This window comes from Mus pahari, chromosome 4, assembly GCF_900095145.1.
Source record: "Mus pahari chromosome 4, PAHARI_EIJ_v1.1, whole genome shotgun sequence".
NCBI classification, from domain to species: Eukaryota; Metazoa; Chordata; class Mammalia; order Rodentia; family Muridae; genus Mus; species Mus pahari.
This window is the reverse complement of record NC_034593.1, coordinates 109644088-109667132: the sequence shown is the minus strand read 5'-3', so window position 1 is coordinate 109667132 and position 23045 is coordinate 109644088. Positions and strand designations below refer to the sequence as shown.

General features: G+C 42.9%; 1 protein-coding gene across 3 annotated transcripts in view; it reads left to right on the top strand.

Moving 5' to 3' along the window:
* LOC110321087 (transmembrane protein 56) overlaps window positions 1-23045 on the top strand; it is a 57524-nt gene that overhangs the window by 30441 nt on the left and 4038 nt on the right. For all 3 annotated transcript variants that reach the window (XM_021197196.2, XM_029537908.1, XM_029537907.1), the window contains exons 4-7: window positions 1172-1261; window positions 3698-3756; window positions 4179-4273; window positions 20909-20982. In XM_021197196.2, coding sequence (XP_021052855.1) covers window positions 1172-1261; window positions 3698-3756; window positions 4179-4273; window positions 20909-20982 — 318 coding nt within the window. The remainder of the gene's footprint in view (window positions 1-1171; window positions 1262-3697; window positions 3757-4178; window positions 4274-20908; window positions 20983-23045) is intronic.

Below are 23045 nucleotides of genomic sequence, written 5' to 3'. Positions count from 1 at the left end.
GGTTGTAAGCCACCATGTGGTTGCTGGGATTTGAACTCCGGACCTTCGGAAGAGCAGTCGGGTGCTCTTACCCACTGAGCCATCTCACCAGCCCCCTGTACTCCAGATTCTTGAGCAGATCCCTTGAACCCCACAAGTTCAAGCCCAGCTTGAGAAATACAGCAATACCCTTTCTCAAACAAATAAACAACAAAACAAAACAACCCCAACAACACTAGACAACTAAATAAAAGCTGTGGATTCGTGGTTCTCAACTTTTCTTTTTGGAAGTGTTTTCCTAATAGTGGTGAAGGGGTCCCATGACCCCTTCTGCTATTGCTCCTCAAAGATGCACCACAAGTGTGTTGATGTATGTGAATATACACTGATAACTGAATCTCTTAGACCATGTATCTTCAAGTCACAACCCATTCAGACTGCTTTGGGAATACAGAGATGGGCCAGACGTGTAGCTCAGTTGTGGAGCACTTGTATGGCATAAGTGGGCCCCAGGTTCCCTCACTAGCAGTGAGGGGCATAAGAAGGAACCATTTAAAGAGAGTAGACGTGGAAGTCATTTCCTGCCGAGAGCAGGAAACTCACCCTGCATCCACATTGCTGCTGATGGAACTTGAAGGGTGCAGGGTTGTGGCCTTACCAACTGTGTCAGAGCAATGATTCACCCAGGATTATAGAACTTGTTCATATGAAAGGAAGGCTGTGGCCCTATGGTTTCTAAGTGACTTCATTACCATTGTCACTGTCATTATCATTATTACTCGATTTCTTGAGACAATATCTCATCAATACCTCTGGCTAGTGTAGAACTCGCTCTGGAGACCAGACTAGTCTTAACCCCACAGAGATCCATCTGCCTCTGCTTTCCGATGGCTGGGATTAAAGGCGTGCAGCACCACCCTGGCCCCTGATTTGATTATTTTTGGTTGCTGGGGATTGAACCTAGAGCCTTCTGCATGCAAGGTAGGTGCTCTGCTGCCAAGCCATGCCTCTGGCCCCTCTAAATGACAGTGTTAGTCACGCCTAGATGTGCGGTACTTGCATTTCATTCTTTCCTGTTTAATGTTCAAAGCTTCAAGGTGTGAATCTTTCAGGATGGAGAATTCCATAGAGGAATAAGTTGTTCACTATAAGGACTTTGAGATGTTTGTGTGTGTGCCTCGTCTCGTTTCAGGGTAGTATCCACATGCCACTCTTTGTTGGTTGGGATTTTTGGCCTATACCTCTTCTTCTTCGATGAGGCGACTATAGCTGATCCACTCTGGTAAGCTGTTTCCTTCCCAGCTACTTAATTTGATGAATGCATTGCTATTCATTATTAATAAAAGCCTCATTTACATTTGTTTAAAACAGAAAGCATATCGATTACCTCTGATGTATGTCTTATTAAAGTGCTTATATTTGGTTGTACTTCAGCCAATTACATTAAAAGGATTTTAGATTTGAGCACAAATGTTGAAGGCCATTTTGCTTTTGCAATTGCCAGCTCAGACAAGGAGAATGTGATTAATTGAGCAAAACCAAGTTATTACAAACAGTTGGGAGCAAAACAGTGTCCTCATTGAGCTAGGACAGTCAGCCGGAGTGATCACCACTTAAGACTTGTCTTCAGAGTTGTGTGGGACCCATTGTTTGCCATCAAAGAACTGAAATGGGACTTACAGATGGCCATGCTAAAGGAATTAAACCCAACCCTTGTAAATATTTAATGATTTAGTATATGCCTAAGGTAACCATAAAGATGCTGTAAACACTGAGTGCAGTTGTGGTTGCAGAAGGTTTACAAACTGCTGGAGTTACTCAGGAAGGCTTAGGCACCTTACTGTGGGGAGTTGGTGGGTAACAAGCACAGATGTGAGGTGGCTCTGTGCCCTGTGGGATATGGGACAGTTTAACCAGGTGATTTGACCAGCACTATGTGACTACAGGGATACCATCCCTTCCATAAGTGTGAATCTGTTCTTCCAGGATTTACTGGCTGATACATTTTCATTTTTATTAGGAAGATTTTTTTTCAAAGTGACTCAATTTTAGCCTATTCATACTTTGACCAGAGTTTGTATTCTCAACCTAAACAAATCATATCTTTAATTCCCACCACAGTTATTTTCTAGACAGGATTGCAAACAGAGCCAGTCCTTTGAGAAGTAATATATGTATATGTGTATATATATATATATATATATATATATACACACACACACACACACACACACACATTTATACACACACACACACACACACACACACACACATGTGGAAGATGTCACTCCTCAGTTGAGTTTTGCCTTGGTAGCTTTAACTAAATGTAAATTATAAATTTTGCAGAGGGTTTTTTTTGTGATTTATTCCAGGTCTAATTTTTCTGGTTTGCATTTATAGATCAAAATGTATGAAGAAAATATGACTTCTCTTTTGTATTTTCTCTATTACCAGTTTCATCTTGTGTTAATTTCTAAGTAATACAGGTTTCAAACCACACGAAGGATGGAGTGAGGCAGATGCATCCCATCCTAGGCTAGTGAGCTGCTCAGCTGGTTCCATCCTGCCTAGGCCTGGACACCGAGTTTAACCCCTGGGACCCATAAAAGTGGAATGAAAGATCAGACTCCTGAGAAAGTTGTCTTCTGACCTCTACACAGACACCCAGTAGCATGTGTGTGCCTGCACTCAAACACGTCATATACACATATGTACAACATACATATACTACTACTAATAAAAGATGAAATAGAAAATTTTAAAAGAAATACATTGTATTGATATGGATTTGTGATCCTGGTCACAACACCAGCGTCAGATTGTCCTGTTCTGACTATATTCTTGGGTACTAGATAAATTCCTTTAATCCTCAGTAGAATAATATCGATAGGACAATATTGCCTCAAAGTCAGAGGGAAGATAGATGATTTCTTCATTTAACTGAGTCCCTGCTTCTAAGTAAGGCATTTCAGTCCTCATGTGAAGAAATCATATGAAAACACAAGTCTTTGTGTAAAATTATATTTTTGTGCATTTTAAAATTATATATGTATGTATACATAAAAATTGTTTTTTTTTTTTTTTTTGTGCAGTCAGAAGTATTATCTTAGCCAGCACTATGCTCAGATAGGTTTAGAACAGAGTCTAGAATCGCTAGTGACCTACTCCCCACATAGGCCAGTGGGCCCTTAGGTATCCTCCAAGAGCGTTGAAACTGTAGATACTGCCTCCTCATTTAAAACAGAAACAAACCCTGTGTTAACACCCATGGATTTGGATGTTTCTGAGAATAGATAATAAGCACTTAAGAAAAACACGAGCTGTTCTTGGTCATCCTTAGGCAGACTGCTTTTGACTCTGCAAACCCCGGTATGAGTTGGTGTTGGATGGTTTCTTAGAGTTCAGCCTAGTTTAAATGTCAAGAGTCAATGGATTAGTCTTTATGAAGATCCTGGAGGCTGGCTTGGGCATGGAGCAAACTTCATGCGAAGTATGGGCAACAGGTTTTCTGATCAAAACAAGTCGTCCTGTGTCCGGTGCGCTGGTGCATCCTGTGGTCCTAGCAAGACACAGGAATTCCAGTTCAAGGTGGTCCTAGCAAGTTTGAGGCCAGCCTGGACCGCATGAAGCCTTGCCTCAGTAAGATAGATGAGAGAAAACTGTCCATGTTTAGAAGGATAACGTCGTGTTGTTTTTGTTTTGTTTTAAATATGTATAGGGGTGATCCAACATATGTGAACATAAATATTGCAACTGCTTCAGGCTACCTCATTTCTGGTATGTGATAACGTTGTTCATTGCTTATTACTTTGTAAACTACCCATGGAATGATGCAAAGAATATATTGTTTATGTTTTTGGCTTATTTGAAAAATAGCTTTAAGGGTCTGTACAGGGAAAATAAAGAAAAGAAAGGACATATTTGCAGACTGAGACCTCAAACAACTGAGGCCTAAACCCTAGAAGAGAGAGAGAGAGAAAGAGAGAGAGAGAGAGAGAGAGGAGAGAGAGAGAGAGAAGAAAGCACAACAATGGTCTGTGTCTTTTCTAAAGATCCCATTAGTGTAATTACTACAAAGCTAATGGCGGGAGCCTGTGCTCTATCAGGACAGCCAAGAGTTAACAGACATGGAGGTAAATACACTTATGAGACCAAGCAGCTTTTTCTCCAATGTGACATCTCACTTTTCTTTCTTGCAGATTTATTGATTATACTTTTTAATTGGAAAGTGATCGGCGACAAATTTTTTATAATTCACCACTGCGCAGCACTAACTGCATACTCCTTTGTATTGGTGAGTACAAGCCCTCACAGTAGCCTACCCAGCAGACACCACCAGAGACGCGTGAGGCTGAACATGGATCTAAGCCCATAAGTCTTGTTTGTGGTTTGTTGTTTGTTTGTTTGTTTGTTTGTTTGAGATAGGTTCTCTCTGGGTAGCCCTAGTTGTCCTGGAGCTCATTATGTAGACCAGTTAGACCTCACACTCGTAGACATCCACTTGCCTCTGCCTCCTGCGTGCTGGGGCAGACACCTGGCATTCTGTAAGCTTTAATGCACAATGGCCATGTTCAAATGCACGCAGGGATCACTCTTAAGTTATAATGACCAAAACAATAAATTCACATGTGTTTTTCTACTGGTACCTATTCTAATTTGTTTAGTTTGGTTTTGGTCTTTTGAGATGGGATCTCACATAGCATACGCTAGCTGAGGCAATCTTGAGCTAACCACTCCCCACCCCTTTTCCTCCTTGTACCTATCGCACCAAGCATGTATTAAAAGGAACGGCAGTGCATTACAATACAGTCTTGTTAAGCTGATTCTTAGGGTCATACGCATTTCCTCCAATGCTTTTGGGCTCTTATCTTTGTCTTTTAAGTAATAGTAATGATAATTCATAGTAGACAGCAATGAGGCTGAAGTTATAATTATGGTAAATTTTGGAGAATTTCATATGTAAGTGTACTGTATTGACATCATTTCCTCCCTCCCCCCCCAGCCAAATCCTCCCATCCCCCGTCAGCTCTTGGCTTCACTGCCTTTGCCTCTCAGGTGAAGAAATGACAGGCATGGGCCACCATTCCTTCCTCAGTGTGTCTATGTATTCATAAACCAAGCCAGGCAAATGACACTAATTACTTGTTTCCACTTAAAACAACCTTAGGACCTTGCAGATGTAACCCCTTGTCTTTCTCGATACATTTGTGATTTAACAGCCTTGGATGGGGATAGATTTCTGTGTGCTTGGTCCCTTATATGGGTCTGTAAACTTAGATGTTATAAACTGCTGTTCTGTTTTAGCTTCTGGAGTCACAAGCTTGGTAAGTGGCTGGCTGTGCATAGATTGACAAGTTGAATGCTTAATTATATGAGATGAATACTAGTTTCCCTTTGGACGTTTATGCCTGTTTTTAAAAAATCAAACGCATGCTGTTTTAAAGGAGAAATTAGTGGTTGTCTTATTTAGCGAGTAAGACCCATTGCTGTCTTGTTGCTTTAATGCCTTCCTCTGCTATGATGTTTTAATATGTAATAAAGTCATCCAAAGTCAGTCAGTCTGTTCACAGCAAAGCAAAGTCCTAGACCAGGCTAGTCTTGAACTCAAAGAGATCTGGCCGCCTCTGCCTCCCAAGGGCTGGGATTGAATAATTGGCCACCCAAGTTTTGGGGCAGAAACCTCAGCTCCCATGGCCCCATCATGCATTTAGTGACACCAATGAAAAGGGAAAAGCAGAGAAAGGAGATTTTGTCAAATTGGAGAGGATTGGATGTCCCGAGCTCATCTTCAGATTACTGACCTGAGCTTCAGTTTTAGATAGAGGAAGACTTGGCACAGGACAGTAGGTATGCATAGGCAGTCCTGGTCAAGGTGTGAGCCTTCAGATCGCTGTCTCAGATCTGGCCCTTCCGGCTGGTCCAATGAGAAGTTGTCCCTGTTGTTTCTGAGAGGACCAGCCTGGTTCCTCCAAGATGATTTCCTGGCTCAGGGTGGCCTCACCATTGTCACTGTAATTGCCCTCAGTATGTGCTGCTCAGGGTGGCCTCACCATTGTCACTGTAACTGCCCTCAGTATGTGCCATGCTCTGTCTTACTTTCAGTCCCCTCAGGTCCTGTTGTTACTGGAATCTGAGGTGACTCTGAAGTTTAGGATAATGACACAGAACTATCTTTGAGAGCCTGGTGCTTTATGAAATGCCCAAGGAGGCAGATGAAAACTGAAGGTGGAGGTGCCAGGCCTACACTGTGCTTTTAGTATCTTGTGGGGCCAAGGGAAGTCAGTGCATTTTAGCAAGAGCAGCTTCTAAGTGTCTGCTGTGAATATGTTATTCTTCATTGAATACATAAAGGGTTCCCCCCAGATAGTAAACTCAACTCATTTTGTTACTCTAAGAAAGCTAACAAAGTAATAGTTATTTTTTCCTGAAATAAAATGTTATAAAATTCTTATTATTTATCATTATTTAGAAGCATTTGACTTCATGTCTGCAACTGTTTGATCTCGTTATTGGAATTAAATAAAAAAAGTAGGAGTAGAAGCAAGTTTTTTTTTCCAGGTTTCAAAATACAGACTCTAGTGAAGACATAATTTGAATAGCAGGATGTGGATTTAAATATTACTGGTTATGCTTATGATTTTTAAACACACTCATGTGTGCATAGATATGTATGCATATGAGTGTGTTACTTGTGTGTGTGCACATGTGCCACTTGGTGTGGCCTGGCACAGGAGTCACAGACAGTTGTGAGCTACCAAGTGGGCGCTGGAAATTCAACCCAGGTTCTCTGCAAGAGCAGCAAGTATTCTTAACCATTGAGCCGTCCCTCCAGCCCCTTGTACTTAGCTTTTGCAGTGCCTTTGTATGTGTGTCTGAGCATGCTGTGTGTTTGTGTGTGTACATGTGTGTATCTGTTTGTGTGTTCATGCCTGTGGAGGTCAAAGGTGCTAGTTAGCCGTCATCAGGCCTGGCTTTTGTATGTATGATTGCTAGCTCTTGACTCTAGCCCCTCCTACTTGCAATGGAAACCTTTCATTGACTGAGTTTTCTCCCTAGCCCTGGGCTCTGTTGGGTTTTGAGCACTCTTTTTGTGCTCCTTACTGCATTTATTAATTTTTTTTCCTACCAAAGTAGTTTAAATCTTGGGAGCGCTGCTTCCTTTTGTGCAGAGAGGCAAACATGCTATAGTTTTTCAAAGTGCCTTTCAGCTTTCACTCCTGAGAACGGATGCTGGTCGGCGAGGGAGGGTGACATTGTCTCTTACTGTGGGGGACACGGCTTGATTTATGCTTTAATTCATTACAAATCCTTATTTTATGTGTGGAGTGCTTTGTGCCATGTAAGTCTATGCACCATGTGTGTGCTTGGTGACCTAGGAGGCCAGAAGAGAGCACTAGGTCCCCCAGACCTAGAGTTATAGATGGTGGTGATCTACCATGTGGGTGCTGGGAATTGAACCTGGGTCATCTGGAAGAACAGCAGTGTTCTTAAGCTTTGAGCCATCTCTCCAACCCCTTAATAGCTTTTTAAAAGGACAGTCCCCAATACTGTGGCTTCTCGTCTTGACTTCTTTTTTCTTTCTTTTTCCTTTCCTTCTTTTTTCTTTCTTTCCTTTCTTACCCTTTTTGACTCAGTGCGGTTGGTTTTGTTTTTACTTAGGGATGCACTACTGGGCTCGAGCTACGCCCCACCTGTGTATAATTAGTTACATGAAGGTCATCAAGGGTACTCCATTCTCAGCTCTGCATCACTGCAGCATCCTAGCATCTATTTATTGCACTGATCTGCTGCAGTTTAGGAAGAAACTTTGGTTTCTAATGGGTCTTCATGAATTCATTTAAAAGTATTGATTGGAATGTGGTGTCTTACGGGTCAGAAGTTCTATGTGGCTTCCCTTGTTTAACAATTCACCCCAGTTTCTGTATGAAAGTCCTATAACAGGGAAAGACTTTGTTGTGTCACATGCACTGACCTTTTACTTGATAGACTCTAAGGGTTAGGAAGGCACTGTGACTTGGTTTAGCCTTGGCAAAAATATCCAGGGGCTGGGGGCTCTTGTCTAGTAAGCAGTGGCACCCAAGCGTGAACCATGCCTCTGTGTTAATATCGTGGACTTGGTAGCTTACCCTTGTTAATCCTGCCCTTGGGAGGGGAGCCGGGTACATACATAGTTTAGCCAGCTAGTTAGCTGAATAGGCAAGTTCCAGACCAGTGAAAGACATAAGGGGTACTGTGACTGAAGAAGGCCTCCAAGATTGACTTGTAGCTGCCACATGTGTGGACACAGACACCTGTACACACACATGCATGTGCATGCAAACATAAATGCATCATAAATTTTATCTACAAAGCGATACTATAAAATAGATGGCGCTTCTTAGTCTTAGTCTATGGTTATTGAGTAGGTTTTGCTAGGAAGCAAAATCCTTAGCTTAAAAACATTTGTTTTTGGAGACAGGAGTTTCACTGTGTAACCTTGACGCTATGTTGACCAGGCTGGTCTTGAACTCTCAGAGAGCCACTTGCCTCTACCTCTCAAGTGCTGGGATTAAAGGCCATGTGCCACCATGCCCAGCTAAAAAGATTTTAATAGTGTATTTAACTATATTCAACGCATACAAATACTCTATTCACCCATTTCCCCCCCCCCCCATTAGAATAGCCTGGAGAAGAAGTTTAGGAACTGAGTAGGTGACCCTGTGACCCTGAGCTTGGATTCCCCAGAACCAACAGAAGTATCTGGGGGATGAACACCCCCCCCCCCCGTTAACTCCAACCATAGATGGATGAGACAGGGAGTCCCCAGGGAAAGACTAGGTGTACACGGCCAACTCTTGGGTCCTATTGAGAGACCCCATTACAGTTACTAAGGTAAAGGGAGAACAATGGAGGGTGATTTCTCACGTCAGTTTTGGGCCCCACTCACGCAAACACTACATACACACATGAAAATGGTAAGATTTTAGGTAACCACCATAATAGCCGTGCGTGTCCCCCTTTCTAAGTTGTAGGAATTTGTTTCCACATTTTCCGTTTGGTATTGGATCATAGCTGAGTTTCTATTTGGCTTGGGATCTGGACTTGAACTGCTAAGAAAAGCAAAAAGTAAGCAAAGGACAAGAAGGCAGGGCCTCTGTCTGCCATTTCTCAGCTCTCTGGTAACAGGGATTCGTATATTGGAAATAACTTTAGCTAAGCTGTCTTCTTTTTAGCTTTAGCTTGCTGGGGTTTTAAATCCCATTTTCCGGTCAATATGGAAATAAATAAGGAAAGAAAACAGCTGATGGGTTGCTCTGTCACACTGTCACATACCAGTTCAGATGGAAAAGAGATGAGATAAAAGGCAGCTTCCTTTGTATGTGGAATGCCAAGTGTTGGATGTTGAACCCGTGTAGCTCTTACTGCCACAGAGTCCATTGTGTTCTGTGACAGCTTGGAGCTCAGGGTTTCAGAACCCAGCTCTTAACATTTTAGCTTTGCATTGCTCCTCAGCACCAGGAGATAGTAACTCAGTGACCGTGTGGAGCTCTCTAGCAGCCCCTGCGTGCAACATCTCCCCTCCATTCACCCTCTCCACTGTCCCTCACCTTCTCAGCACTGTGGACAGCCCTGGACAGCCTCACACCTCCAGTCTTTGCCTGCCTCCTTCCCTCCCNCCCNCCCCCNCCCCCCCTCCCCTTCTCCTCCCCCTCCCCTCCTCTCCTCTCGACTGGAGTGTCTGTCTTAGAACTCACTTTATAGACCAGGCTGTTCTTAAACTCAGAGATATCTGCCTCAAGCCACTCTTAAACTTTTCTGTCCTATAGAAGCTGTTGGGTGTGCCTGGAACTGTCACCTTGGTAGTCACCCATTGTTCCGGCAACCAGCATAGTCCACCCTCCCTGCACCCCAGGTGGATAATTATTTTGGACGATGCCAGTGCTCTGCTCCACAGAGGCTATGTACAGGGGAAAAACAGGACTGCCCACTGTGAATGAAGCAAATGCAGGTTAAACCTCCAGGAATAGATAGATGCACACTAGTGCTATGGATGTAGGAGGTATCTCCCTTTCAGATTGACATCCGATCTAGAGAGACCAGCATATCTGTAGTTAAGGCTATCTCACGTGCTGCAGGCAGGATCATTTAAGAACCATCTGAAGCTGACTTTGTGGTGGCAGGGCAGTTTGGGTGGTTCCCTAACTCCAGCGTCTTCTAGTCTGGAGTCTCATGAAGGTGTTGGTGACTGTCTGAGAGTCCACTGCGTCCCTAGGGTTGTCCGGATAACCACTCTGGGGACCACTGGAGAAGTGGTTGCTTGGTTGACAAGCTCCCATTGCCTCTTTTGAAATGGTGGATAGAAGTTTTCATTGTCACCTTCCCATACCCAACTTGTCAAAGGTCATAGCAGTGCAGTTCACGGTCTTGGCCGACTTTGGGACTATGAAGGTGGCAACAGCTCTCCCAATCCAGGATTCTTCTCTTCCCATCCTGGTGAAGTTACTCAGTTTCCACACTGGGCAGCTGCTGCTGTGACTAGGCGTGAGAAGATGGATGTGACAGCTGTCAGTCAAGCTGCTGAACTGCCTTCCCTGATAGCTCCAGTCACTTAAAAAAAAAAAAAAAAAGATTTTGCATGCAGTCTACAATTTTCTTCAGAAAGCTTTAAAAAAATAAAGCTTAACTTCTAGATATTAAATAACCTCAGCTTGGGCCTCTGAACTGTCTCGGGCTTGGTATAAGCCTGGGACAACGTGCAATCCTGGCTAGTATTTTACTCTTAAATTAGATTTTCCTAAGAGCAAGCTTATCATATGACTCTTCTTATGAGATGCCGAGAATTCTCAAGTCCACAGAGGAAAAGACTCCAGGTTGCTAAGGACTGGGCCGAAGGGATAATGAGGGTTCATTGTTTCTGAATTTGAGAATGTTCTGGGAGTATAGTGCTGACGGTTGTGTGACAGTCGGTTGTCCTTACTGTCTCCGACTCTACACTTCTAAAACCCGCATGTTGTCTATATTTTATCACAGTAAATTAAGAAAAGAAAGCTTACTTATAAAAAATTTGGGAAGAAAAACTACTGTGTTGGACAGTATATTTTTAAAATAAAGCTACACACTAGAATGATAAGCCTACATAAATGAAGAGCATACTTCACATTAGGTTTAATAACCTATGAAAGCGAGAGTTGCCCTGGTGGTGGCTGACCATACCTCCATCAATAGTATATCATGTCTGAAAATGAAAGCCATTTTCAAATTTAGATCCAGCAGGAAAGGCACAGTGTCTCATTAGAGAATGTTCTCACTTGTCAGGTCAGACCACACCCAATGTAGCCCCTATCTAGAGCCCCCAGTGTCAAATGTTCAGGACAGAGATACTCAGGGGAGCAGCCAGTGGACTGTAGAGGCAGGATTAGATCAGGTACCAATTAAGACATATAATTGAAGGCTCCTGAGATGAGAGCCTGGACTGGAGAGTGGTCACAGGACACCTAGCTTTGAAATGTCAAGGGGACTATGAAGTAGAAGAGAGAGGAGACTTACTCTTGGTTAATGCAGACATTGAGGCCAAAACTACTAATGTGAATGTGCAAGTTAGGGTATTTTGAACTGAGAGGTAGGTGTGTGTGTGTGTGTGTGTATGTATGTAGTATGTATGTATGTATGTATGTAGGGCAGTGGCTGTCAGGATGAGGGTGTGTATGTGTGTGTGTGTGTGTGTATGTGTGGGGCAGTGGCTGTCAGGATGAGGATGTGTGTGTGTGTGTGTGTGTGTATGTGTCAGTGGCTGTCAGGATGAGGATGTGTATCTTTGTGTGCTTTCCACTGGAGTACTAATTCAAAAAACAGCCAGGCATGGTGGTGCATACCTGGAATTCCAGCATCCAAGTGGTCAGGGCCAGAAACTAGCAAGTTAGAATCAGCCTATGCTACCGTAGAGCAAGACCCTTTCTCAATAATTAAGTAAATAAGCCAGTGATAAGTCAACGAAACTGCACTAATTTAGGGAATGAAAAGATCTTGGATCAGTTGTTTCTTTTTCCTCCATAGTATTGGCTATAACTGGTATATTACAGTCGATATATATTGCACATATATACCTTTCTGAATATTCTGGGAGCTTTTGAGATAGGCAGTACTAAATTCAGTCTTTAAAGATCCTCATACTGGGCTGGGTGTGGGAACCCATGTTCTTTAATCTCAGCATAGCACGCTGGAGGCAGAGGCAGGCCGACTGCCATGAACTCAAGCTACACAGTGAGACCCTGTTTCAGCAAAAGTTCATGGGATGTAAAGTGAATAAATAAATAAAGTTTTAAAATCTCTGATATTCTCAGAAAAAAAAAAGTAGAGAAGGTTTCATAGGTCAGAGACCATTATGGAGAAGAGTCCGTGGGAGGAGATGTCGCCTCTTCTTGGAGATAGTCAGGAGTTGGGCTGGCAGGAAATGGGGTTTGTGGAAGCCTGGTAGGCTTGGCAGGAAGAGGGGTTTGTGCGGACATCGTAGTGGGTACACATTTGGGTAAGATGTAGCCACTGAAGGATGGGTGAACATTCTGACTAACATGCCTTAATTTTTACAAAACGGTTGTAGGATCTTTAGCCAGAGAACTTGATAAAGCTAGCATGCTGGTGATGTTTTGCAAGGAAGAAACCAGAAGGCTGGCATTGTGGTGCACACCTTTAATCCCATCACTTGGGAGGCAGAGGCAGGTGGATCTCGAGTTTGAGGCCAGCTTGGTTTGTAGAGTGAGTTCCAGGACAGCCAAGGCTACACAGAGAAACAGGTGGGGAAGGAAGAGGGAGGGGGAGGGATGAGAAATAAGAGTCGGGGGAGGATATTATTAGCCGGTTAGAGGAGAGAGAGAGAGATCAGAGTGGGGGAGGATATTCTTAGGTTTCACATGCTGTAGGCTCTCTGCCGGAGCTCGGTGAGAACTATGACGGCATCCACATGTGGTTGTTTCCTCTGGGCGTGGTTCTGTCTTCACGCACCTGGCAGGCGTTTTCTGAAAGGGGAATTCCCAGAGTGATATCTCAGGCATCTTGGGGAGGAAGCAGGGCTTCTCCTGACCCAGCTGTGGAGCACACAGGACATAGATACCACAGTATTCATCCATCAGCTGAGTGGCCACTGGTAACCCAGCTTCAGAGAGGAGGCAGGAGACCTTCAACGCTTGCCGAGAGGAGCCTGCACGTGCAGAGACGAGGAATTCACCACCTCCATTTTCAGAGATTGTCCCCATCGTAGTTGGCCAGTTTTAGCGATACCGTGCAGTAGCAAGGGTTTTCACTTTATGCTTCTAGTTGGCTTTTCTTCAGAGGTGACTGAGCTCTTCCCTTCAGAGGCCGTGCTCCTATTCAAGGCAAGACTCAGCTCAAGAAAAATGGGTCAACTGCTACGCCAGTCTTTGTGAATATAGCAGCCAATAAGGTCCTTGGCAGGTGCTGGGCCTGTAACTGAGAGATCTGTGGAGAAACTGACCTAACTGAAGGTTAAGGGAGAGGAAGTGTAGGAGATTCTCCTGGAAAACATTGTCTGGTATGCTGGAAGTGTTTGTAAGTGATCGTTAACCACAGCAAAGAGAGTTAACTCCTTGAACATGAAGATCTTGAGACACTGCTCAGTTTGCTGTGTGCTGGAGTCACCTCCAAGCCCGTGAAAATCTAGATCACTGACCCCCAGCCCCAGGGTTGCAGAGTCTGTATGCTCGGGATAAGGCTCAAGAGTAATGCACGTCTAGGCGTACAGAGACGGCTCAGCGCAAAGTGCTTGGTGGGTAAGTGTTAGAACCAGTACCCGTGCAAAAGCCTGACTTGGCACCGTGCATATGTTCCAACAGCGTTGGAGAGAGGGAGAGAATCAGATCTCAGAAGGCAAACTCGAGGTTCAGTGAGAGAACCTGTCTGAAAAAGTAAGGCAGCAACGGAAGCTGGTGACATCTGCCTCTGGTGGCATGCATAGGCGACTGCACATGCATACGCAGGAGACATATGTACATAACATTACAGAAGAGAGCGGCCACCGGGATGGCTCGGCAGGCAGAGGTGCTTGCTGTTCAAGCCTGGGACCTGAATTCCATCTCCAGGTGCTAGAGTTGGCCTCCATATATCCTTTCTGCCACATGCCCCCCCACGGCCATCTCATACACAATAGTAGTACTTAAAAAAAAATAAAAAGAACTATGTATATAGTTCCCATATCCTTTACTCAGGGAACCGTACCTTAAAGCTGCTGGACTCCAAATAAGAAAGTGAAGATTTTCTTAGGAGGGAATTTAAAAGGCCTCATGCTTTCTCACACCATGGAGGATTTGCACTTGGGGTAAATGTGTTTAGAGAAAGACATTTCAAAGGTACTATTTTTACCAGTAACTTGATAGGATATTGTAAAGGATGTTGTCTCTGGTGGTGATTTGGTGCCTTGGTTAAAGGCCACTTTTTATCCTATGAACTATGAAAGGAGTTGGAAGCAGTGATCAGTGGCTGTTTAAACATAGTCTACTTCCTGAGCTTTCCATTGACTATAGAGAAAAAATGTAAACCTTTAATTAAGACTGAGGCTCTTGTTACCTTACTACTTCATTATGTTTTATGACTTTAGGATGTGTATTTTAAAATGCTTTTAAAATTATTATTTTTTAAATTGGGGACAGTTGGAGAGATGGCTCAGCAGTCAAGAACATTCGCTGACTGCTCTTCCAGAGGACCTGACTCTGTTCCCAGTACCACATGGCAGCTCATAATTGCTTGTAACTCAGGACCCAGGGGTTCTGACACCCTCTTCTGGCCTCCCAGCACCAGGCACGCATGTAAACATATAGGCAAAACACCTATATACACAAAATAAGTTAATCGGTCAATAAATAAGTAAAAATTAGGATAAAAATTTGGTAGTAGCACTTAACCTTTAGAAAAGCTGAGCCACTGAAGGACACAGGAAGGCATTTGGCAGGGAAGTTGGCATACTTTAGGAACGTATTAGCTCATGTTGGTGCATGTCTGCTTAGTCACACTGGGCATAATTATGTCACAGGCCAGACTTAAAACACCCACCCAAAGAAGAAGAAGGCTGCTCATCAAAAACAGATTGGAAGAAGAGCTACCTTTAGCCAGGGGGAGAAAATGATGTGACAGGTGAGGAAACACAAGTCCTGGGTGTCATGGGGATCCACCACCCCAAGGAGTGACCCAGTGGACCTGGTGGCCCACACCTGCAGTCCCTGCACTTGGTAGGTAAACAGGGAGGATCACAAGTTGAAGGCTTGTTCTCGTGCATAGTGAGAGTCTGAAGGCTTGGCAAGAGTATACAGTGAAACTGTCTCAGAACAAGAAGGGAGGTGAAGACTGACAGACAGACAGGCAGACAGACACAGCCAAACATAGAGGGATTGTTGGAATGAAATAAAAGATTTTGCACCTGGTTCAAGTAAGAATCCCACTAAAAATATCTTTTCCTTTTATATGATTTACCTCAAGAGTTATGAATATATTCTCAAAGTTTATTTCTCTTGCTTTAATTCACTACAGAATTTATAGAAAAAAGGCAGAGAACTTCAGTTTTCTTATTTTATTTGGATTACGTGCAATTAAACAATTATTCTTGTAATCTTATTTTCTTTTTAAAAATTATTGGTTTTGCCCATTAATGCAGTTTAGAACCATACCCAGATAATCCTGGCAAATCCTTCACAACCTGGAAAATATTGAAAGCAACCATTCCTATTTTGGTTTTTTTATTAAATCTTGCACAAAAGCCCCCCCTGTGCCCCCCCACAATTATTGTGTTCTTATGAGACCTGTTATGTCGCTTACATCAGCTGGAATCTACAGTCTTCCTCGGGGTAGCAGATGTGCCAGCCTGCTGAGATTTAACCCCTTTAAGTCAAATGCGCCAACCAGTTCATTTGTTAAAGATTTATTTATTATTTTTATATGTATGTGTCTGCATGCCTAATTGTATGTATGTATGTGTGTGTGTATATATATATATATAAAATCATCATGCGTGTGGGTGCCGGGAGCCAAAGCAGAGTCCTTTGCAAGAGTGGCAAGTGCTTTTATCTGCTGAGCCATCTCTCCAATCCCCCTAACCAATTCTTCTGGAAAAACTCATCTGTACTTTTAACAAGTCACCACAATTTTTATTAAGAATGCACATAAAATATGCATGAGCTTGCAGCGTGAGTAGCAATTTGTTTCCTGTTATTTTAAAGTGCTTCTTCATGCTGCACAAATTGAAGAGGTCAAGCTGTTCTGTTTTGTATCCTTTTGTCTCCTAGCTGCGAATGTGACCTCTATTATGTGTTAAAATTAATTTATAATAAAACAAAAATGAGTGTGACCTATCCATGGGAGACATACCTCTGAAAATTCTGCATCCCTCCCATGAGGTGAAACTGACCGTGGTAACTCTGATTTCCAGTTTATGGTAAAGGGTCATCACTGGGACATTTGGATACAAGGAAGTGTGCTGTAAGTCGGAGCAGCAATTGTCCCTTTTGGACTTTGGGTATTGGACTGACAGCTGTGACTTGCATTCAGGTAGCACTGGTTTAATCTATAAGTTGAATTTTCTAAAGCTACAATATTTTCTAAGAGTTTACATAATGAAAATGAGATGACTTATGATACCATACCAGAATGCCAGACATCACTGATAAAAGGTCATCATTCTTGTATATGGAAACATGTATGTATTTTCATATATATATATATATATATATATATATGGCACATGACCATAACAGTGAATTACAGAGAAATACAGTGAAAACAAAACATACTGTGCAATATGCAGAAAAGAATTGGAGATTCCACATGGGCATAAATTCCCTCCAACATTCATATGTTGGATCTCCTTGAGTCCAGTACCTCTGAGTGTGACTCAGAAATAGGTCTACTTGCATGTGTAACTAGTTATGAGGAATTCATATTGTAGTAGGAGGGGCCTTTAATAAACCGTTACTAATGTCCGTTTAAAAAGGGGTAATTTGGGCCCAGGAATTCTGCATGAAGATAGGAGTTGGGCTGCCAAAGTAGAGGAACCATCAGACTGGCACAAGGGTGGAGCAGAGAATCCCTTGACCTTCAGAGGCATGTGCCTGTTTACACCTTCACCCCGGACTTCTGGCTTCTAGAACTGTGACATACCCTCTTTCTTGGTTACAGCCCTCGCCAATCAACCCAGTTTTAGTGGAGGAGACATAAAGGCACAAGAAGGTCATGGGGCTTCACAAATCTAGGATGAAATGGGCAGCTACACCTAAATCAAGCTGTACTTTCTTCATCTTCCAGAAAGACATGGATGCTCTGTTAGAAGCAGCAGGCCTTGAGTTAGCTTAGATAATACTGTATGAACATACACATCGTAGTTTCCTCTTGATTGCTACAAGAAATTGAATAAACTTGCATTTCCTAACTCCAGGGCTGTAACTCAGATTTCTTATTGACCGGATGGCTAGGGGGAGGAGCATCTTGGGGCTGAAAAGATGTTTTGCCCTCTTATTTACAAAGACCTGACTCTGTGGGAGCAGTGACCAGCCTCCTCTGTAGTCACGTGACACCTCGAGTCATGGCAACAAAGAGTCCAACCCTGCTTTGGGGTGCTTTTTGGAAAACAGAATTTCAGGCTGAGCTTTTAGACATGGAAACCAAAATAAGAGTTGGTGGTGCATTGTGAAGATGCAAGTGAGGCATTGCCCATCTGTGTGTCTGGCAGGTAGCATATGCATGCATTTCAGCCAGTATCGGCATGTAAATGTCTTGCTAAAGGTGGGGTTAGACTTTACCTGCTAAGTTCCTTGTAAATGGCTTCTGATACTGAGGATTTTACAAATTATTCGATCATGTTTAAATTTCATCAAAACCTATAGAACTTCTTAATTAAAAAATTAACTTTGTGCAAGGATAAGAGTGTCCAAAAACAAATGCCTACAAGACAACGGTGATTCATCTTCATCTTAGAAAACTCATATTTTCTACATTGTGACAAGGCTGGCTTGCTTTAATTATAAATAAGTTGAGGATGAAATGCAGAACAATAGTGTATAGTAAGGCAAGTATTAGTGGACAGTTTCTCAGCGCCTTGACTCTGGAGCAGGTCACAGGAGGGAACCGTCAACTTTGAGTTGTTTGGTTATATGTTGATGGCAAGAAAAAAAAATCATACAATAAAGTAGTTACTCAGCTTCTAGAAACAAGGTAGCTTCAAGACTTAAATGCAAAGTAGGGGGTGGAGTGATTGGTGGTCCTGTGCTTGCCTTGCAAACAGAAAGCTCTGGGTTCTATAGCAGCACTTAGTATCAGATATGGTGGAGGCAGGAGGTGGAGCTGAGAAAATCAGGGGTTCAAAGTCATCTCTAGTTACCTAGGGAGTCCAAAGTCAGCAGGAGCTGTGTCAGACACTGTCTCAAACAACAAAATTTACCAGAAAATGGTAGCCCCATCGAACAAGGCTCTGTCATAACTTCTCAGGGGGTTCAGTGGACTTTTGAGTATGAAAACATAGTGTCTGTTTCAGCATGAGCAGTAGAAAGGATGAGTTTATACCTGCACAGGAACTTAACTGACAGCAGCTGGTCTCCTAACATAAGATTTTAGATACAAAGCGGCTAGATGTTTCTGGGGAACCGGAAATTTAATTTCTATACTTCTAAAAGCCTGCTGTTGCAACCAAAATACATTTTTTTTGTTTGTTTTTTTGCTTTTTGTTTTTGTTTCTGGAGACAGGGTTTCTCTGTGTATCCCTGGCTGTCCTGGAACTCAGTCTGTAGACCAGGCTGGCCTCAAACATAGAAATCTGCCTGCCTCTGCCTCCCAAGTGCTGGGATTAAAGGCGTGCACCACCACTGCCTGGATCCAAAACAGGTTTTTATATCCTCACATCTTTGTTGGGAGAACAGGTAACCTGGGCTTGTCATAATGGATGGACAGTGGACACCGGACATGGCTGGCTGAGGAGCTGAAGTCACAGCGAAGCTCATGCTTCATTGTAGTGGCTTTGCATGCTGTGTTTAAAAAGAGACCCCTCCCCTTAGGCTGCAGGTTGTCATAGGTAAGGAAGAACTGTTACTGAAAACAGGCATAGAAAAGAAAAATATTCTGCGATGTCATGAGACAGAAAAACGGTTGTTTAAACTGATTCTAGATAATACCTTTTAGTTTGTCCTGTTGTGTTTATATTATTCCTAGAATGTGCTGTCTATCCTTAATATACAATATACCCTGTTGAATTTGAAGTGTTCAACAGAGGGAAGGGGACAGTAAGGAATGGTGGTAGCACTGTAAGTGAAAAACAGCAAACAAACAAAAGAAAGCCCTCTGAGTTAGTGTCGTTACTACTAATTGGCACTGTTACTGTTCACAGGTTTCTGTGCAAATGCTTGTAAACACACATCCTGACATCTCACACTTGCCTTTTAGGTTCCAGAGTTCTGGGTCACTGTGGCAAGTTGGCCCATCTTTCACACATAGAGCTCATCTTGCCTGCTGGTTTGGTCTTTGACTGGCCCTCCTCCCTACTCATACATTCCAGTGTCACCAAAGAACTTGGAAATAGTAGATCCTGTAAAGCAGTTCTTTGGCCAAGTGCTGAATTTTAAACCCCAAATAATTATGTAGATAAGTTTTAAAAAATAGTTTTCAGATAAAAATTCAATTTTTAATGCTTCATGTTGTTTTACTTTAGCATGGCATACCTGACCAGAAAATAGTTTGTCAAGTTCTGTGTGCATCTACTGGATTGGGGATGGGCAGACTTCCCTCTGAGATGTATCATAACTCGGATATGACTGGAGAGGCTGGGGTGACTCCATTAGCTAATGGCAATTTTACCACCACCCCTTTCTCTCTCTCTCTCTCTCTCTCTCTCTCTCTCTCTCTCTCTCTCTCTCTCTCTCTCTGTGTGTGTGTGTGTGTGTGTGTGTGTGTTCGTGTGTGTAGACATATGTGAGGAGGTCAGGCTACCTTCCCCCTAGTGTGATCCAGGCATCAAACTGAACCATCTCACAAATCTACCTCTTGGCAATTTTAAAAAGTACATTAAATAAAATTCTAAGTTTTTTTTAATGTTCATTATTGTATTCTGTATTTTCCATCTTAATAAATTGGTAGAACATGCTAAATATTATGTTTCAACTTTGAAAGACCCCTCTCCCCTGTGAGTGTTAGCTCAAGAACCTTTTGATTGACAAGTATATATTTCTAGATCAAATATGATAGACAAAATTTGGCATGTAGTTGTGTTTAGCAAATATATACTTGCTCACAGGTTATTTAAGATAATTGCACTTTTGAGATATTTAAGCCCTTCTACTTCATAATGGATATTAAAAGTATGCCCTTAGATGTTGACTGTATGCCTCTTTAACTTTTGAAATTCTTGCTTGCATGTGACTGGTTTTCCTGCAGTGGATTGAGGATTCTGTGATGGTTTGTAGCGTGTGCTAGTTCAGAGTGAGCCAGTTGCTGGATTTCTGTTTTCCTAGGAAAATGTGTAGGGCTAAGGGAATTTACATGTATGACAGACGGCTGCTAATCACTTGTGGAGCTCTCAGCACATCTCTAAAGTCTGAAGGAGGAAATCAGGAAGCTGGAGAGAAGGTTTAGTAGTTAAGAACACTCACTGCCCTTCCAGAGGATCTGGGCTCAGTCCCCAGCACCCATGTGATGGCCCACAACTGTCTGTCACTACAGATCTCGGGGTCTGGCCCCTTCTTATGGTCACTCAGGGCAGCAGGCATGCATGTGGTACCCATACAAACATTTAAGCTCACATTCCTACACCTAAAAACAAAGTTTAAAAAAGAAGAAAGTTAATTTAATACTAAAAGGCAGAAACCTGGTCTGTTTTTATAGTGATGGATTATACACAGGGATGAGTGGCTGTGTGGACATGTTGTGTATTTTGGTAAAATACGTGACCCTGTTTCTGTCTCTCATCCAGACAACTGGGGCGCTTGCCTACATCGCCAATTTCCGCCTGCTTGCCGAGCTTTCCAGCCCCTTTGTAAACCAGAGGTAGGTTTCAAATCTTATCTGTGTTGAAGTCGTGTGGTTTAATGTTTATTTGTGGAAACCTTTTCTACGAGATGCTGAACCTTTGGCGGAAAATCTGATGTGATTATTGTTACCATTGCACAAATGAGGAACATGTACAAGTGAGGTCATAAAGGTTTTTGAGGCTTACATTGCCATTGGTCTCTCTTTACTTTGTAACCATATCCTCAAAGTTCCTGCCACTCTTCCACAGCAGAGCCTTCCTCCACATTTACATCCAGGATTTTGGTAGTTTGATTTTCCATTTCAGTGTTTAAACCATTACACCCCTTGCCTGTTAACATCTCGCCTTACCAAAGACTAGATGTGAAAACAGAACGGTAGCTGATTGGCACAGGGACTCCAGTCCCTCATTCTGTTCTGGGATCCGGCCGAGAGTGTCACACTGGATATGATGTCTCTCCAGTCCAGTAACATGTCTCCGTCATCTCCTCTGGTCCATTATGGTTTCTTGACATTCCTTGATTTTCCTCACCTAGATTCTTTGTTGAGAATGGCCAGTTTGCTCTTACAGTATCCCCAACTTGGGCTCACTGGATGCTTTTCTCATGGCCAGGAGAGTACAGGTAGGCGCTCCTCCTGCAGTGCCTTGGCAAGGATGCTTGTCCAGGACAGTGTCAACACTTGTCACCTGGGTAAGGTGACATTTGCCAGGTTCCCCCACTAGGAAGTGTTTTCTTTTCCCTCTTCTGTTCTTTGAAAGTGTCTTGACTCATAGCCTACCTTCAAGGTCCTAAAGGAAGAGAGGACACTCATCCCCTGCATCATTCTACTTACATTTCCTCTGTTAGCCATGGTGGAGAACATTTTTTTTTTAACCTTAAATACGTTGTTACTCTTCATTTAACAAGGTCTGTTGAGTCTATTGCTTGAGCAGTTGAGCTTTCCTTGTCTTTCCATGTCTGTGGTTCTACATTCAGCCTGCAGATTCTCTGTGCTTGGCCCCTTCAGAGCCGGCTTTTCCGTGGTCCTCTTTCGATGCCAGTTCTTACTAAAAAGCATTCTGTCTATCTGTCTTTCTTATTTTCAGAGTTCTCTGTGATGTGTTCCATACATTGCCCTTTGTTTCTGACTACTGAGCACTGATTGTGTTTGCCTCTGCCTTATCTGCGGGCTGTTCTCATCTTTCTTCCTGTAGTTCCCCCATCTTTCACTTCCCCAAATCTGAGAAACAATTAACTATCCTTCAAGTTTTCTGTCAAAAAATCCCAAATCCACAGAAAGGTTATATTTAGTCTTTTATGATTCAGTATGGGCTATCACAGAGCAGGAATCTCAAATCAGACTCATGTGAGTTTTGAAGCTTATCCCACATTAAGCCTTGTGAAAGTTCACAGGTACTGGTAACTGTAAGGCATGGGCACAGCAAGGAGATGTCAAAGATCATGAACACGACCACGTCCTTTCTGCATCAGACACACTTCACATTGCCTATGAGGTCTACAGATCATGTATGTAGTTCATAGTGTTGGCATAGACGAATTCTCTAGGCATAAGAGTTCTCTTGCTTAGTTTCTGTAGCATCCTGAGAAGGTCAACCACATCCATGCCCTCCTGGATTGTTGGTCACAAATAGTCCTAGACAACCATGTTCTTCTAAAAGCATCGAGGCTGGCCTGCTATGAATACATTTAACCTTATTTATCAGGAGATATCAGATACTAGTATGTGTACAGGTAATTAGCCTGGCTTCCTTCCTTCCTTCCTTCCTTCCTTCCTTCCTTCCTTCCTTCCTTCCTTCCTTCCTTCCTTCCTCCCTCCCTCCCTCCCTCCCTCCCTCTCCCTCCCTCCTTTCCTTCCCTCTATGCAATAGGATAGAAGGTTGTCATTTCCCATGTACATCAGAAAAGAATAGAAGAGTGAAGTAGAGTTAACATTTTATCAAACAAAGTCTTCCTTTGTTTGCCCCTGTCTAATCTTACTTGTTCCAGGAGATAATGTTTAGCAGGCCTAAGGCGCTATATATATATTTGGTTTTTTCGAGACAGGGTTTCTCTGTGTAGCCCTGGCTGTCCTGGAACTCA